Consider the following 15,733-nt stretch of genomic DNA (forward strand, 5'->3'; position numbering starts at 1 on the left):
GATTCCCAGTTCTGCTCAAAGGCCCGGGGTCAACCCCCAGTCTGGGAATCTAGCCCAGACTCCGCTGGGTTGACTCCCGGTATGAAAGCCAACCCTGGACATTGCTCCAAGGAGGGCCCAGTCTCCGATAACACAAATGTATGAGTCTTCATTAGCATCTGAGCAATGCAGCCACTTTTTCACCCTGAATCTCCTTATTTCATTTGGGCTATCAAGAGCTTGATTCATGGGCAGTGGGAACAGCAAGATAACTCGTGCCATTGATGACAATGGTCCAGCAGAACAAAGAAACCAGCAAGAGGAGCCCCAGAAGCACAGGCAGGGGTGGGGCTGGTGAGCGCCAGCCTTCGGCACCCCAGCTCACACATCAGCAGAAGCAATGACTATGCCAGGAGAAATGCCCTCCAACACCTTCACTTGGTGATTTAGGGCATGGAAGGGAAAAGGCTGAAAATTACCTGATTCCAACATAGGTTCTTGGCATGTTAACCCCCAAAATGGGGTTTCAGGAAAACGGACCGAAAAAACACAGTAACAGAACCTTAAGCTATTTCCCACTGGGGTCACCTCAGAAGAATCAGTAGATGATGATCAACCTCTGATCTTTGCTCTAACCCAAGACCAAAGAGTCACAGACCCTTAGGAGCTGAAAGGATAACCTTAGAGATTATTATTCAAATGCCCTCACTTGCAACACAAGGAGAGACTGGGGAAGGGAAGGGTCTTCCCTAATGTCACACAGCGAGGGCAGACCACTCACATCTGCATCTCCTGTTTTTCTCACTCCCTTTCTGGGCTTCCCTAGTGTCTGGGGCAGGGAGAACAAAGCTTTGGTCAAGGGGATTTTTAAAGCCGAAGACTGGAATGAAAAGGCACATGTTCTTTTCGAGGGAAAGTTTCTCATACAACATCCAAGAAATATTAAAATACATCACTTTTAAAAGAACCCATGTCATTCCTAATTTTTGAAGTCAATTTCATGATCCGCCCAGTAGGATATGCACAGAATTCCCTGGCAAGACCAGGAGAATTGAATTGACAAGCAGGCAAATCCAGGCTCCTCCTTCCCAGCATGGGGCCCATCTGATGAGCTGCTGCTGTCCTGGATGAGTCTGGAAGATGGGAATTGCTGTGGCTTCCAGGCAAGGATGATGGCCCTTCCTGACTTCCTCTCTGCCTCTCTTTTTATTCTCTTCCCCATTGGCAGCAGCAAGAGTGGACTTCTGAAATCACCAATCAGACCATCTTAAAATACTCCATCTTAAAACCCATCAATAGCTTCTCATCACATGTAGAACGAAGCACGTGCTCTTATTGCCACAAAGCCTTACGTGATACAAGCCTTGCTTCTCTCTCCACAAAAATCTCCTACCCCTCTCCCATTTGCTCTGTATGTTCCAGCTAGATGCCATGCTCTTCTCCATGATGGAGTCTTTGCACTTGCTCTTTCCTCTGTCTACAAGGATTTTTTTCTTTCTCTGTGTATGTCTGGTACCTTCTTATCCTTTAGGTCTTGGCTCACATGTCACTTTATCAAATGGATTATCCCTGAAGCTCCCAAATCCCAACCCTTTCCAATCCAAACATTCCCTACCTCAAGCACTTGTGTTTCTTCCTTCTAGTACTTAGCCGATGTTCCGATGACTTTGTCTGTTTATCTGTACCTCCCATTAGAATGTAGGTACCATAGGGCAGAAGTCGTGTCTTCCGCTCACTATTGCATCCTCAGTGCACATTACAGAGCCTGGTACAACATACGTCTTAGGAAGTATTTTGGGAGGAATAAAAAGAACCTATCTTGGGAATAAAGAAAGACAGGATTTACTATTTTATTTTATTTATTATTATTTTTTAAGATTTTATTGGGAAAGGAGAACAGGACTTTATTGGGGGACAGTGTCCTTCCAGGACTTTTTTCCAAGTCAAGTTGTTGTCCTTTCAGTCTTAGTTGTGGAGGGTGCTGTTCAGCTTCAAATTGTTGTTCTTTCAGTCTTAGTTGTGGAGGGCACAGCTCAGCTCTAGGTCCAGTTGCCGTTGCTTGTTGCAGGGGGCACAGTCCACCATCCTTTGCAGGAACTGAACTGGCAACCTTGTGGTTGAGAGCCCACGCTCCAACCAACTGAGCCATCCCGGAGCTCAGTGACATCTCAGCTCAAGGTGCCGTGTTCAATCTTACTTGCAGGGGGCATTGCCCACCACCCCTTGCGGGACAGGAGTTGAACAGACAACCTTGTGGTTGATTGCCCACTGGCTCATGTGGGAATCGAACTGGCAGCCTTTGGAGTGAGGAGCATGGAGCTGCAACCGCCTCAGCCACCGGGCTGGCCCCAGGAGACTTTCTGAGGCTCTGTCCAGCTGGTAACTTTTCTTTTTTTTCCCTTTGTAAATGGCTAGCTCTAGACAGAGAGAAATTTTTTTCTGAGCCAGTCTCTATTCATTTTAGAGAGAGAAACTAAATTCTCTAATCCATTTTCTCTGCATCTCCCTCCCTGTCCAACTTCTTTTAATCTCTCTGAGCACAGACTCACAGCCTGAACACAAAGTCAAGTTGAGGAAGAAGTTCTCATTTTCCTTACGGCACTAATGACTATTTTTGATATGTCTCTTCCTTTGAATCAGGTGAACTATACATGTTTCCCTTTTTACTTTAGCTTCTAGGGAGCTCAGGAGAAAATCTGAGTTCAACCACACAAGTTTACCAAGCAGCATCCACTGATCAACGTAGATTCTCAGAATTCCTGACTTTAAACATATTGGCTATAAATTAAAGATAAACTAACTTAGAATATTTATCTCTTGTTCCTCCTCTCAATTGCTCTAATCATCCAGTGAGGTGATCAAAATTTCTATCTTCTACCCTTTACTTTTAGCTGTAAATTACCTCCTCCCTCCATTCCACGTCATTTTCTGAGCAGTTATGCTACAGATCTTTTCTCAGAAGAAAAAAATCTGTTCTAGTGGAAATCCGTAAGATGAATAATAAAACAAGTAAAGGTTAATATTTCCCATGTGTTAGGTGTTTTGCACACATAAGTTCATGCACACCTCTGAACAACACTAATGCAGTTCACATGAGGACCTGGACGCTTAGAGAAGTTTCTTGTTTTAAATTTGTATATGGCCACTGAGCGATTAGGCAAGTGCAGAACTGGGTGCGATTCCGAAGCTCATGTTTTTAATCACGGTGATAATTCACATACTGTAACTGGTCACGTGCGTGACCTGAAAGACGGTTAAAAAGAACTGCTTAGTTAGAAGATCCAAGTCACCGGCATTAACTAGGGACATTGTTGTAATTGGCTCTTGACAGAAAAGTTACTTAAACAGTTTCTAAGCAAAGGACAGGTTAATCAAATGAGGGTGAATCATAGCTGTCCATTCTCCTTTTCTTTCCAATTTTTCCCTTTTGCATATATTACCCCACACCAGTTCAAGTCACAAATTCTTAAAATAGCTGTGACAGGATGCGGAGCAAAGAAAAACGGAGTTTCTTACAGGTTTCTGTGCTTCAAAAGCCCTTAGGCAAACAAAAAGAATGCTAGGCGCTCACAAAATGTTTGGGGAAAGCATCATGGGTAGATTATGGAGGTTTTGGAAGAATCGGGTTTCCCCTGGAGACCAGAAAGTTCTTCTGGACTTGAGGAAGGGGAGAGGTGGAGGGAATGGGGTGAGGCAGAAATGTGGGGGTCCCAGAGAAAGGCTCTGCTTCCTTGGGGTGCCCCAAACCTTTGGAGAATGGCCAGTGGGGAATGAGGCAGAGAGGGCTAGACAGCCTGGCGGAGATTTTCATACCCCAGTGAGAATCTGGTCCCAGAGCAGCACTCGGCCCTCAGATGGCATAGAGCAGACTCGCGGATGACCAGGGCTGAGGGATGAGACTGAAAAACAAGGACAACTCAGCAGCAACCAGCCTGCACTGCATCTGACAACCACACAGGCCACAGCAGCTCAGAAAAGACACTGAGAAGGAGGCTCAGAGAGCTGACCCCGCAAAGCTCTGGGAACCATACTGATTGTCTGGAACTGAAACTCGCTCTTGGAGAAGCTCTGAGAAAATGCCAACTTGACAGAGATTGGGTCTGTCTCATCAGTGGAATGGGATGAGAAACGAAAACTTCGTTTAGAAAAAGAAGTTCCAATTTTAGTGCTTCTGAGAGTATGGGCTTACAGCTGTGTCTGCCGTGTGCATTTCCAGAGGGTCTCTGATCATTTACTACATGAGACCGAGCTTCTACTAAACACAGATTCTGAGCTGCGTTATCCACTGAAAACCTGGCCTCTGCCCACATTCTTCCAGTTTGCAGGGGAACAGTTGTCATGTAAATACACACAAGAAACCTATCTCCAGACATCAGAGCTCACTAGCCCACACAATTGGACTGCAGCCCCGCCAGCTGCATCAGAATTATGTGGCTGCATAGCTGCTACTTCCACCTGTGAAGCCTCTCCATCCAATTTAAACAGTTTCAAGTTCTTTGGAGTCAATTTACACAGTTTACAAGTTTAAAGCCTTTGCTTCATCCTAGAGGATAAGCAGGGGAAAGAAAGGGAGTGAGGAACTGCTAACAACATTGAAAGGAGAGAAAAGTGAGGCCTCCCCAGGGGACAGGGAGGAATGAGATGGGAAATGCAAAGAGGGTAGATGACAAATTTCAGATGACTTTGTGCCTCTCTACCTCTAACTTCAGAAAAATTGTCCTTTGGGGCCCAAACTTCCCTGTTTAGTCTCGGCCCACAGGTGAGTTGATAGATAGTTTTAGCAAAATTGTTTTGGGCATCTTGGAGTTATGCATACGGGCAATGAAATGACATTGTTTCCACTTTCAAAATAAATAGAAGCGTTTTCGGTCACGGAGAGCTCAGGAAGTAAGAAATGGCTGAACCTTCAAACTCTGCAAGTCCCACATCCCTGGTAAGCAAACAAATCTCAGAGACTTGGGAGAAAATAGTCTGAATAAAGATGAGGGGGCAGGGGAAGTAAACAGAGATTCTGTTAGCAAAGTGAAACTTCCTTTCTTTAGATTGTATAATTACCCAGGGCAGTAAAACACAGACCCTTTGTTTTTTCTTTTTAAAGTTTGTTGGGGTGACAATTGTTACTAAAATTACATAGATTTCAGGTGTACAATTCTGTAATACATCATCTACAGATCACATTGTGTGTTCACCACCCAGAGTCAGTTCTCCTTCCATCACCATGTATTTGACCCTGTTTACCCTCATCTACCACCCTTCTTCCCTCTTACCCTCTAGTAACCACTAAACTATTACCTGTGTCTATGACTTTTTGTTTGTCTTGTTCTTCTGTTGTTTTCAGTTTTATATCCCACATATCAGTGAAATCATATGGTTCTCAACTTTTTCTCTCTGACTTATTTCACTTAGTATTATACTCTCAAGATCCATCCATGTTGTCACAAATGGTCCTATTTCATCTTTTCTTACCGCCGAATAATATTCCATTGTGTACATATACCACAACTTCTTTATCCATTCATCTATCGAAGGACATTTTGGTTGTTTCCATGTCTTGGCCACTGTAAATAAGGCTGCAATAAACAATGGAGCACACGTGTCTTTATGTATAAATGTTTTCAGATTTTTTGGGTAGATACCCAGGAGAGAGATTGCTGGGTCACATGGTAATTCTATTCTTAATTTTTTAAGAAACCTCCACACTGCCTTCCATAGTGGCTACACCAATCTGCATTCCCACCAACAGTGGATGAGGGTTCCTTTTTCTCCACAGTCTCTCCAACACTTGTTACTATTTGTCTTGTTGATGACAGCCATTCGGACTGGGGTGAGGTGATATCTCATTGTGGTTTTTATTTGCGTTTCTCTGATGATTAGTGATGTTGAGAATTTTTTCATATGCCTATTGGCCATTTGTATGTCCTCTTTGGAGAAATGTCTCTTCAAGTCCTCTGCCCATTTTTTAATTGGATTGTTTGGTGTGTTTTTTTTGTTGAGTTGTATAAGTTCCTTATATATTTTGAATATTAGCCCTTATCGGAGGTGTTGTTTGCAAAAATCTTATCCCAATTTAGTTGGTTGCCTCTTTATTTTGTCGATGGTTTCTTTTGCTGTGCAGAAGCTTTTAAGTTTCCTATAGTCCCATTCATTTATTTCAGCTTTTACCTCCCTTGCCTTTGGAGTCAAATTCATAAAACACTCTTTGAACCCAAGGTCCATAAGTTTAGTACCTATGTTTTCTTCTATGTAGTTTATTGTTTCAGGTTTTATGTTTAGGTCTTTGATCCATTTTGGTTCATTTTGGTACATGGCAACAGATAGCAGTCTAGTTTCATTCTTTTGCACGTGGCTTTTCAATACTCCCAGCACCATTTATTGAAGAGGCTGTCTTTTCTCCATTGTATGTTTTTGACTTCTTTGTAGAAAATTATCTGTCCATGTGGGTTTATTTCTGTGTTCTCAATTCTATTCCATTGGTCTATGTGTCTGTTTTTCTGCCAATACCATGCTGTTTTGATTATTGTTCCCCTGTAGTACAAGCTAAAGTCAGGGAGTGTGATACTTCCAGCATTGTTCTTTTTTCTTAGGATTGCTTTGGCTATTCGGGGTCTTTTGTGGTTCCATACAACTCTGACGATTTTTTGTCCTATTTCTTTAAAAAATGCCATTGGAATTTTGATGGGGATTGCATTAAATCTGTGTTGCTTTGGGTAATATAGCCGTTTTAACTATGTTGATTCTTCCAATCCATGAACATGGAATGTCTTTCCATTTCTTTGTGTCTTCTTCAATTTCTTTTAAAAATGTCTTATAGTTTTCAATATATAGGTCTTTCACATCCTTGGTTAAGTTTATTCCTGGGTATTTGTAGGGAAGATGTTGAGGAAAATTTGTCTTCATTGGTTAATGTGAGCTTTTGTCTATTAGCTTTTATCTGTTTCTGTGTGTGAGATGATTTCTGTGCTGTGATCAGGGGTTGAGTAAATTCCCCCTTTGATCTCATTCTCCAGAGCAGGGGAGATATGAGATGATGTTGCTTTCTGGGTCTCGTTTTCCCAAGAGGGGAGATATGGGATGAGGTTGCTTTTCTGTCCCCCTTTGGTCTCATTCTCCTGAGCAGGGGAGACGTGAGATGAAGTTTTCTATTTGTTGTCATTCTCTTAAGTAGGGAAGATATGAGATGATGTTTGTTGTTCTGTCCGTGTTGTGAGGTGATGGTTAGCTTAGGGTTAAAGAAATTCTTGATCAGGGGTTGAGAGAATTCCCTCCTTGTTCTGTCTGTTTCACCCACACCAGCAGATGAAGTGAAGAAGTAGCTAAGTTATATCAGGACAACATGACAGGCATGTTGCCAGGCTTTAGAAGACCTTGGGCTGAAGGTCCCAGCAAGAACAGTAGATATTGCTTATCCGGATGAATTGGCCCTTTGGCTGGATGGGCAACATTCATATTAGTAACTGCTGGACCCTCCCAGAACTGGCTATTTCCCAGAGGGGAAAGCAGGAAAAAAGAGCATGGCTCTAAGGTACATTTTTGGAAAAGATACATGTAAATAAGACAGGCCTCAGTTGACAGTGTAATTATTATTATTTCATCATTTGGTCATTTATCATTGGTGATTTCTCATCATTCTAACTTTTTGAAGACATCCAGCAACATGCAGCTTACAGCACCAAGGGATGTCCTGACTACCAGCCGCGAACCTGGTGAGGGCTGGCTGGTTCCCGGCCTCTCCAGTGTTGTTCCCCACGGTTAGCCTTCTTGAGAACTTGTTAACACCTAGAAAACTTGTACGCAGCTTGCAGCGTATAGCATCAGAAGATACCTTGACTTCTCACAACAACAACAACAACAGCAACAACAACGCCAACAGCAGCAGCATTATTGGGAACTGGCAAACAGCGGTATGGGAAACGCCTGAGTTTCTCTCAGCTACAGATCTGACAAGGTTTTGATTTATGACTTCCAGTGCTGTTCTCCCCCCGTTTGGTGAGCTTTTGGCATCTACTGTGATAGTTACTATCCTATAAAGCTTATGACTGCTTTTGGATACTCCTTACTGATGTTATTTGTGTATTTAGCCAAGTGATTTTTGCTCAACAGTAAACATGTTGGAAACTCTTAAACTTATATGTATGTGTACTTCTCCGACATAACATTGTTATCTGTTGCCATGCAGCAGCCTACCCATCTGTCCCCTCGTACCTGCCCCTAAAGAAAGGAGAGTCTGTGAGATGGATCCTTTTAGGGACTTTGTTTCACCTTTGTGCTTACACCACATGTCTCTGTTTGGCCCCAAAGGATGGCTGGTTAGTCAATGATGGGTAAGACTCCTCAAGGAAGGAACAACCTAAGCCAGGCACAGATGCATAGGGGCCATCTGGAGAACTCACATGGTGGGTAGAGGTGGGCATAGACCCCCATTTTCCCCCGGCTAAGGAGAGCTTCTCCCTCTGAGACTACATTCCTTCCCACAACCTGCTTGGGAAGAGATTCAATGATGTGATGACATCAGCTCTCCATCTATTCATATTAGTACATTTCAGCATAAAGGTTGTGTCCCTTGGGGAGGTACTTACAACAATTACTAAGACATCCGGGGACTTTTGGTTCCGCTGTCAAGGGTGATTGGTTTGAATCAGTTTCCTATTATAATGTATGAAATTCACAGATCTTGAGATTAACAAGCTTTACTTCCTCATTTGTTAATCAATAAAAGCTATGCGTTGGCCCGATTTGGGGCTCAGTCCTTGAGGCTGGAGTCCCTTGGCCCCGCTTGCACTCTATTCTTGGCTACTGTCTTTCTTAACCTGGTGCCGCCCTTCTCGCTTCCCACAGCTCTTGTTGCACTGGACAAACCTAGATCCTACTAACCTAGATCCTCCAAGAGCACAAACATCCTTGCCAGATATCAGAAGGAAGCTTCAGAAACTTAAGCTGGGTCCCTGGACTCCATTCCCGGTCCTTCTAGATGTGGCTTTTAAGGTCTTTAACAACAGGGATGAGACAGAAAGGGAGCCTAGGATATAGAGGGATACGGAAAGAGATCAGAGAAGGGCTCAATTAATGGCTGTTGCCCTTGCCAGTGCCCTGCCCTCACAGCCTTACCCAGGTTCAAACCCACAAGGAGGGAAGCCACTGAAGACAGGCTCAAACACCTGTTACAACGGTCATCAGGAAAGACATTGGAGTAAGACTTGTCCTCGCCTGGCCAAGAGGGCACGCACTGGCCCTTGTCCCCTTTGTAAAAAGAAAGGACACTGGAAGGACTGTTCCCTCTCCCCTCAAGGAAGGAGGGAGGTCATTCCGACTCCCAGAAGCAAAAAGGGCAGCTCCTCCAACCAGCTGCCAATTTCAGGCACTGTTGACTATAAGCCAGACAACTGCCATCTTGTATGACAGTTGGGATTTGTCTAGGCTCCCCTCCTCAACATCACAGAGGCCTTCGGTTCCTCAGATCGAAACTCTGACTTCCAGCCTGAAGTCCTTAGCTCAACTAAATCCATAGAGGAGGCTGCCTGGGTTTTCTGGGGCCCAGTTGTTCCACCATCTCTAACCAGCAATCTCATAGGTGGGGACAGCTCCACGCCCATACCCAGCCTGAAGCAGTTACAGAACACTGACCACCACCCCTTTTCCAAGACTGTGTTTCCCCAAAAATAAGACCTAGCCAGACAATCAGCTCTAATGTGTATTTTGGAGCAAAAATTAATAAAAGACCCAGTTTCATTTTACTGTAACACCAGGTCTTATATAATAACATAATAATACTGGGTCTTATACTAATTTTTGCTCCAAAAAGATGCATTAGAGCTGATTGTCTGGCTCTTATTTTGGGGGAAACAGTATGTGAATTGTTCCCTTAGATGTGACATGTTTGTGTACTATGCAATCTGCATATCTACATAAAGCATTGGACCTAGTGGTAGATTTTTGATTAGTAGATGGGATGCAGACATTGGGAGATGAGCTGTAATGGAGGAAAAGACTATAATTAGCCTGAGGTCAGAGAAGGGGCTCCAGGTTGAGAGGATATAAGTGCCTGTGATACTGTAAGTGCTTTCTGGTTGACCACTGCTAGCCTATGATAGAGTTCAGATCTACCTAATTTCCTTTCACTCCTCTCCTGGAATATTCTTGTGCTGAATTCCTAATTCTACTAACATTTCAGAGCTGTTTTGACTTCTACTTTTTATGAATTTAGCCAGCTATTTCTACCTCAGAACGACCTTCCCATCTTCTAAGCCATTCATGATATTTATTCACACAACTGCAGTAGACACTGGCATTCACATAGTAAATGTCCTGGATGGACTATTTACTAGTTTTCAAAAATGTCCAATTCCGATTTTCTGGTCATTTGGCTGCGGCAGACGTTCTGAGCTGGAGCTCAACAGGGCTCTTTTGAAGGAACCCCAATTACTGGTGAGTGAATCAGCATCCACTGTGTTGCTGTTCTCGTTTATTTTGATACAATTGTACACACTGTGCGGTTTGAAAACATCTGTGTACTAATCCCTTTTGAATGTTAAGAGTCTACTCTCTAATCAGCTTGGTTTTAACAACACATCATCTCTTATACTGAACACCAGCCATTGATGCATTAGTCTTATCTTCTCTTTGAGGGCAGAAATTGTCATGTATTTTTGTCTTTTCCTGACTATCTCAATTCATAGCATGTAAGAAATTTTCAGTTAGCACTTATTAAGTGTTTACTCTATGACAATACTCTCAAGTATCCATCACCACACTATGAGGGAGACTAGAACCAAAATATTTGCAGATCTCAGAATTGATTTTGTTCCCCCATTGGCCATGACGTATCAGTGAGACAAAGAAGAACTGGATTTCATTAAATGCTCCAACATCCTAACTTAGATCTAGTGGTATAAGCAGTGAGGGTTAAAGTGTCCGTAAATCCGTACGTACCACACTGTGCCCCCATCATTTCATGCTTGTAGAGGAAGTCCAGGAGAATTTAGTGGGATCCAAACAGAGGCAAATTCCTGGTGACCAGTTATGAGGTTATGAATCAGGGGACTGTACTTCTGTTTTACTGATGTCCTGCATGTCTTTTGAGAAACCCTGCAGGGGCAGCTCATAGCCCTTCCAGAAAGAAGAGAGATCCGAATGTAAGGATGAAATCTAACGTATGTTGACATTGGGTATGTAGTTCCAAAAAGGTACCTACCTAGTTGGACTCCAAGGATTATTAGTTTCAGGAGATGACTCCAAGGGTCATTACTGCCTCACTTTCCAGTAAGTGTGGGAAACAATGATGGAGTCATCTGGAAAACAAAGACACATTTGACAGAACAAAGGCTTGGTTTGGTTTCATCTAGCTTTCTCCAAATATATTTGAACCAGAAGCCCCCAACACCTTTTTGGTAACACTCACTAGCATCCTCCAGAATGAACGCTCCATGGGATGCTGATTGGGGAGTGAAGCTTTGGAAAAGAGGGCCATTATGCTGGATAATTAGAAGGTTCCTAGTGAAGACTTTAATGTATTTAATTATTCATGATCAGAAATGTATATGCTGGGCAACTGATGGTTCAGTTGGTTAGAGCATGAGCTCCTAACAAGGTTGCTGGTTCAAGTCCCGCATGGGATGGTGGGCTGTGCCCCCTGCAACTAGATTGAAAACGACAACTGGACTTGGAGCTGAGCTGCGCCCTCCACAACTAGAATGAAGGACAATGACTTGACTTGGAGCTGATGGGTCCTGGAAAAACACACTGTTCCCCAATAATTTATATGTATGTATATATACAGGGTATTTATATATAGTTGGCTGAGACCAATTGCCAAAATACAAGGTATAACCCACAAATAAATAAAAGACTGCCCTTGTCAAGTACTCAGAATTTTCTAGGGTACGTGCTTCCCCTTCAAACATCCTCCTCCTGCTGAGAGAACTGCCAACAAAATCAGTATCACCTCTACTCTCAATCATTGTCATGAAAAAAGGATGGGAACCGAATAAAAATTACAGAACACACCAGAATGAAAAATGTCAAAATGTGCTTGATATTTTTATTATAACCTCAGATTGTACAGAAAAGTGACATGAATTCATGAATAAATTATTGCTCTAGAAAAGGATATTTAAACATATCCTCTCATTAATGAAATGTAAAACATAATAATCTTGCAATTACACAACTGCGATGAGAACGTACATAAATATATTTCTACAAAAACATTGTAGAGAATGACATTTGACCAATATATGATTTTAACCAACCACATTAAAAAAAGAGAATGAAACACTACGCAATCACATCAAAATTAAATGTATTTTAAAATATTGGGTTTATGCCTTGAAAGCAGTCACCTATAAAAGAAAGTTTACAGAAACTGACAAATATATTCATAAAAGTTTATTTTGGCCATCGACTTACCCACAACCAAGTAATGCACAGTCAGTCCAGCCTCTCCACAGTGCAAACTGTGTAGGTACTGTGCTAACCCGAATAAGACCATGTCTCATATGGATTTTTGCTCCAAAAGATGCATTAAAGCTGATGGTCCAGTTAGGTCATATTTTCAGGGAAATACGGTAGTTTCCTGCATTATGCTGCAGGATTAGATGTGTCCAAGTAGAGGCCAGGAAAAGATTTACCTACTGAAATCAGGTAATTAGAAGTGTTGGCCATAATGAAGTGACGTGATAGATACCAATGTGCTACAAGAAAATGTAGTGAACCTGAAAGAGAACCCATGATGGAAGAGCTCGTGGAAAAGTCTGAGGAATCTGCTGCGTCAGAGGGAACCAACATCAAACGTCTATTGGCTTTCAAATGTTCCATACAGACAGAGCCAGCAGTTAAAACAATATGCTGTGACTCAGGCCCACTGCGTTCCCACGCATCTGTCTCCCGACAGTTAACAGACTCATGGCTTCCTCACGTCACCTTGCAACCCCATGCATCTTCCTCTTCTCGAAACATGAGAAGCATAATCACAAGGACTCTGGGATAAAACTTCCCACCTCACCAGTGCTGACAGCACAATTTATGGCAAGAACTTGGATACGAGCTTTCATCATCATGCGGCAAGATCTCTTAATTGCAACTCAATGCATCACATCCCCTTTCCAACCAGTGATAAACACAATGTGATATCCACTGGAAACAAACGAATATGAAATTTATGCCTTTCAGCAGAAAAGACAGAAGAGAAAGGCAGATATCTAGTCAGAGTTCCACTATGTACAGCCTTGGACCAAAAGAAATATTCCAACAATTCAGGTCTCTAACGTGATCACTAACGAAAAACATAATAAAAAAAACATTCACAAAACTTTTCACGTAAAATTACATCACGTTTCACGTAAAAAAACCTACTTACAACCCATGGTTTGAAAAGACACTAATGCAAATGAGTTTTTTGTAACTGTACAATTATTTCAAATCTGAGATACTAAAATGTGTAGCAGAGATGAAGGAGACATAGAGCGACATTTATGACCTCAAGCGTTCATATCAAAACATGAACTAGAAATTAGTATACTGTGATCACTACTGACCTATTACACAAAAATGAGACATTACACAATCAAATCATATTTGTAACATGTAAAAGATGTCCATCCTGCTCTTAGCTTTCAGGTACCACCTAAGTGAAAAATTTTCCACATTCTTTATATTCATAGATATCTCTGTTGTCTCCTAAGGTTCACATTGTTTTAAGGGAGACTGAAAGTTTCCCAGTTCTTGTGTTCCGACATTTGCTGTTATGTGTCCTCCTGCGAGTGCAAGTTGTGGAATACATAAAGCTTTTCCTCTTTGTTGACATTCATAAGTCTCTCCGTGGTGTGTTCCTGTATATTTTTGAAGAGAGAAATGACTGAAGGATTTCCCACATTTTCTACATTCATAAGGTTTCTCCCATTGGGCATTCTCACACGTAGTTTGAGGGAAGACTGACAATTTAAAGCATTCTCACACTGCCAAAATTCCCACGTTCTCCCTCCACTGTGTGTTCTCACATGTTCTTTAAGGGAGTAGTGAAAGCTGAGAGCTTGACCACATTGCTGACGTTCAGAGGGGTCTCCCTCCGGTGCCTTCCCACATGTCTATAAAGGGATGATGGCGCACAGAAGGCTTTGTCACATTGCTGACATTCATAGGGTTTCTCCCCAGTGTGTATTCTTGAATGTGTTTTAAGGCTGCATCTCTGACTGAAGGCTTTCCCGCACTGCTCACATTCATAGGGTTTCTCCCAACTGTGTGTTCTAACATGCATTCGAAGGTTGGAAAGAAAACTGAAGGAATTCCCGCATTGCTCACATTCATAGGGTTTCTCGCCAGTGTGCTTTCTCAAATGTGATTTGAGGCTCCATCGCTGACTGAAGGCTTTCCCGCACTGCTCACATTCATAGGGTTTCTCCCCAGTGTGTGTTCTCGCATGCATTCGAAGGGTGGATAGAACAGTGAAGGCCTTTCCACACTCCTTACATTCATAGGGTTTCTCTCCACTGTGAATTCTCACATGGCTTCTAAGAGAAGATGAAAAACTGAATGCTTTCCCACACACCTTACATTCATAGGGCTTCTCACCAGTGTGTGTCCGCAAATGTGACTTAAGGCTGCAGCGCTTACTGAAGGCTTTCCCGCACTGCTCACATTCATATGGTTTCTCCCCAGAGTGTGTTATTTCATGTCTTCGAAGGGTGGACTGAAAACTGAAGGCCTTTCCACACTCCTTACATTTATAGGATTTCACCCCACTGTGTGTTATCAAATGGCTTCGAAGAGAATACGGAAGGCTAAAGGTTTTCCCACACTCCTTACATTCGTAGGGTTTCTCCCCTGTGTGCGATTTCAGATGGTCTCGCAGGACTGTGGAAACCCTGAATGCTTTCCCACACTCTTTACACACATACGGTTTCTCTCCAGTGTGGATTCTAATATGTTCATGCAGGACTGAAGGAAAGCTAAAGGCTTTGCCACAGTGCTCACATTCATAGGGTTTGTCTGCAATGTGCATCCTCATATGTGCTCGAAGGGAGGAGGAACAACTGAAAACTTTTCCACATTTGCTACACTGGAATAAAGATTTCTTATCACTGAGGTTCTTCACAGATTTCTTGCTCGCTATCTCACTATCCTGAATTATACAGGGTTTCTCTACAAGGTCTGTTCCCACATGAGAGCTTAGGCATAAAATACACCTGCCGGCTTGCCCATATTCCTCACACAGATGCAATATAGACCCTGTTTGACATCTTTCCTGATTCTGAAGGAAAGAACATTCCAGGAGGACTTTCCCACACTGAGTGCATTCACAGGGTTGAACTCTAGTTGGGCACCTCTCACGCACAGAAAGAGATGTAACGTCGTTCAGGGTATGTACACATTGATCACCTTCATTAGCTTCACAGAGCCTCTCCATCAAAGGATTTCTGTTGAAACATTAAACATACAATTAGGGATTAATGATTATAAGTGATTTCTTTATGAATGATTAATGATATAAATCATTACTTTAATTACATATTTACCATTTTCAATGAATGGATCTGTTTTTTCAACGTCTGCATTGTTACATTGTGAAAAAAGTTTAAATTTGTGGTCAAGGGCAGAAATGGGGCCACAACTTTCAGTGATTCTTACATCTGGGGTTTCATCCTCTTGTTTTTACCGAATTAGAGATACTCAATATCTACATCACGTTTATGAAAATGTCTTATAAAAATTCTCTGGCTACTCCATTTTTCTGGATGATTTATATACTTTATAAATTTTTCAA

General features: G+C 42.3%; 1 protein-coding gene across 6 annotated transcripts in view; it reads right to left on the reverse strand.

Moving 5' to 3' along the window:
- Positions 1-11,985: 11,985 nt before the first annotated feature.
- LOC308508980 (uncharacterized protein) overlaps positions 11,986-15,733 on the reverse strand; it is a 146,150-nt gene continuing 142,402 nt past the window's right edge. For all 6 annotated transcript variants that reach the window (XM_081076504.1, XM_081076502.1, XM_081076503.1 and 3 more), the window contains one exon: positions 11,986-15,386. In XM_081076504.1, the coding sequence (XP_080932630.1) occupies positions 13,967-15,386 (1,420 nt within the window). In that variant the 3' untranslated portion in view covers positions 11,986-13,966. The remainder of the gene's footprint in view (positions 15,387-15,733) is intronic.

Source organism: Rhinolophus hipposideros, assembly GCF_964194185.1.
Source record: "Rhinolophus hipposideros genome assembly, chromosome: 16".
NCBI lineage: Eukaryota > Metazoa > Chordata > Mammalia > Chiroptera > Rhinolophidae > Rhinolophus > Rhinolophus hipposideros.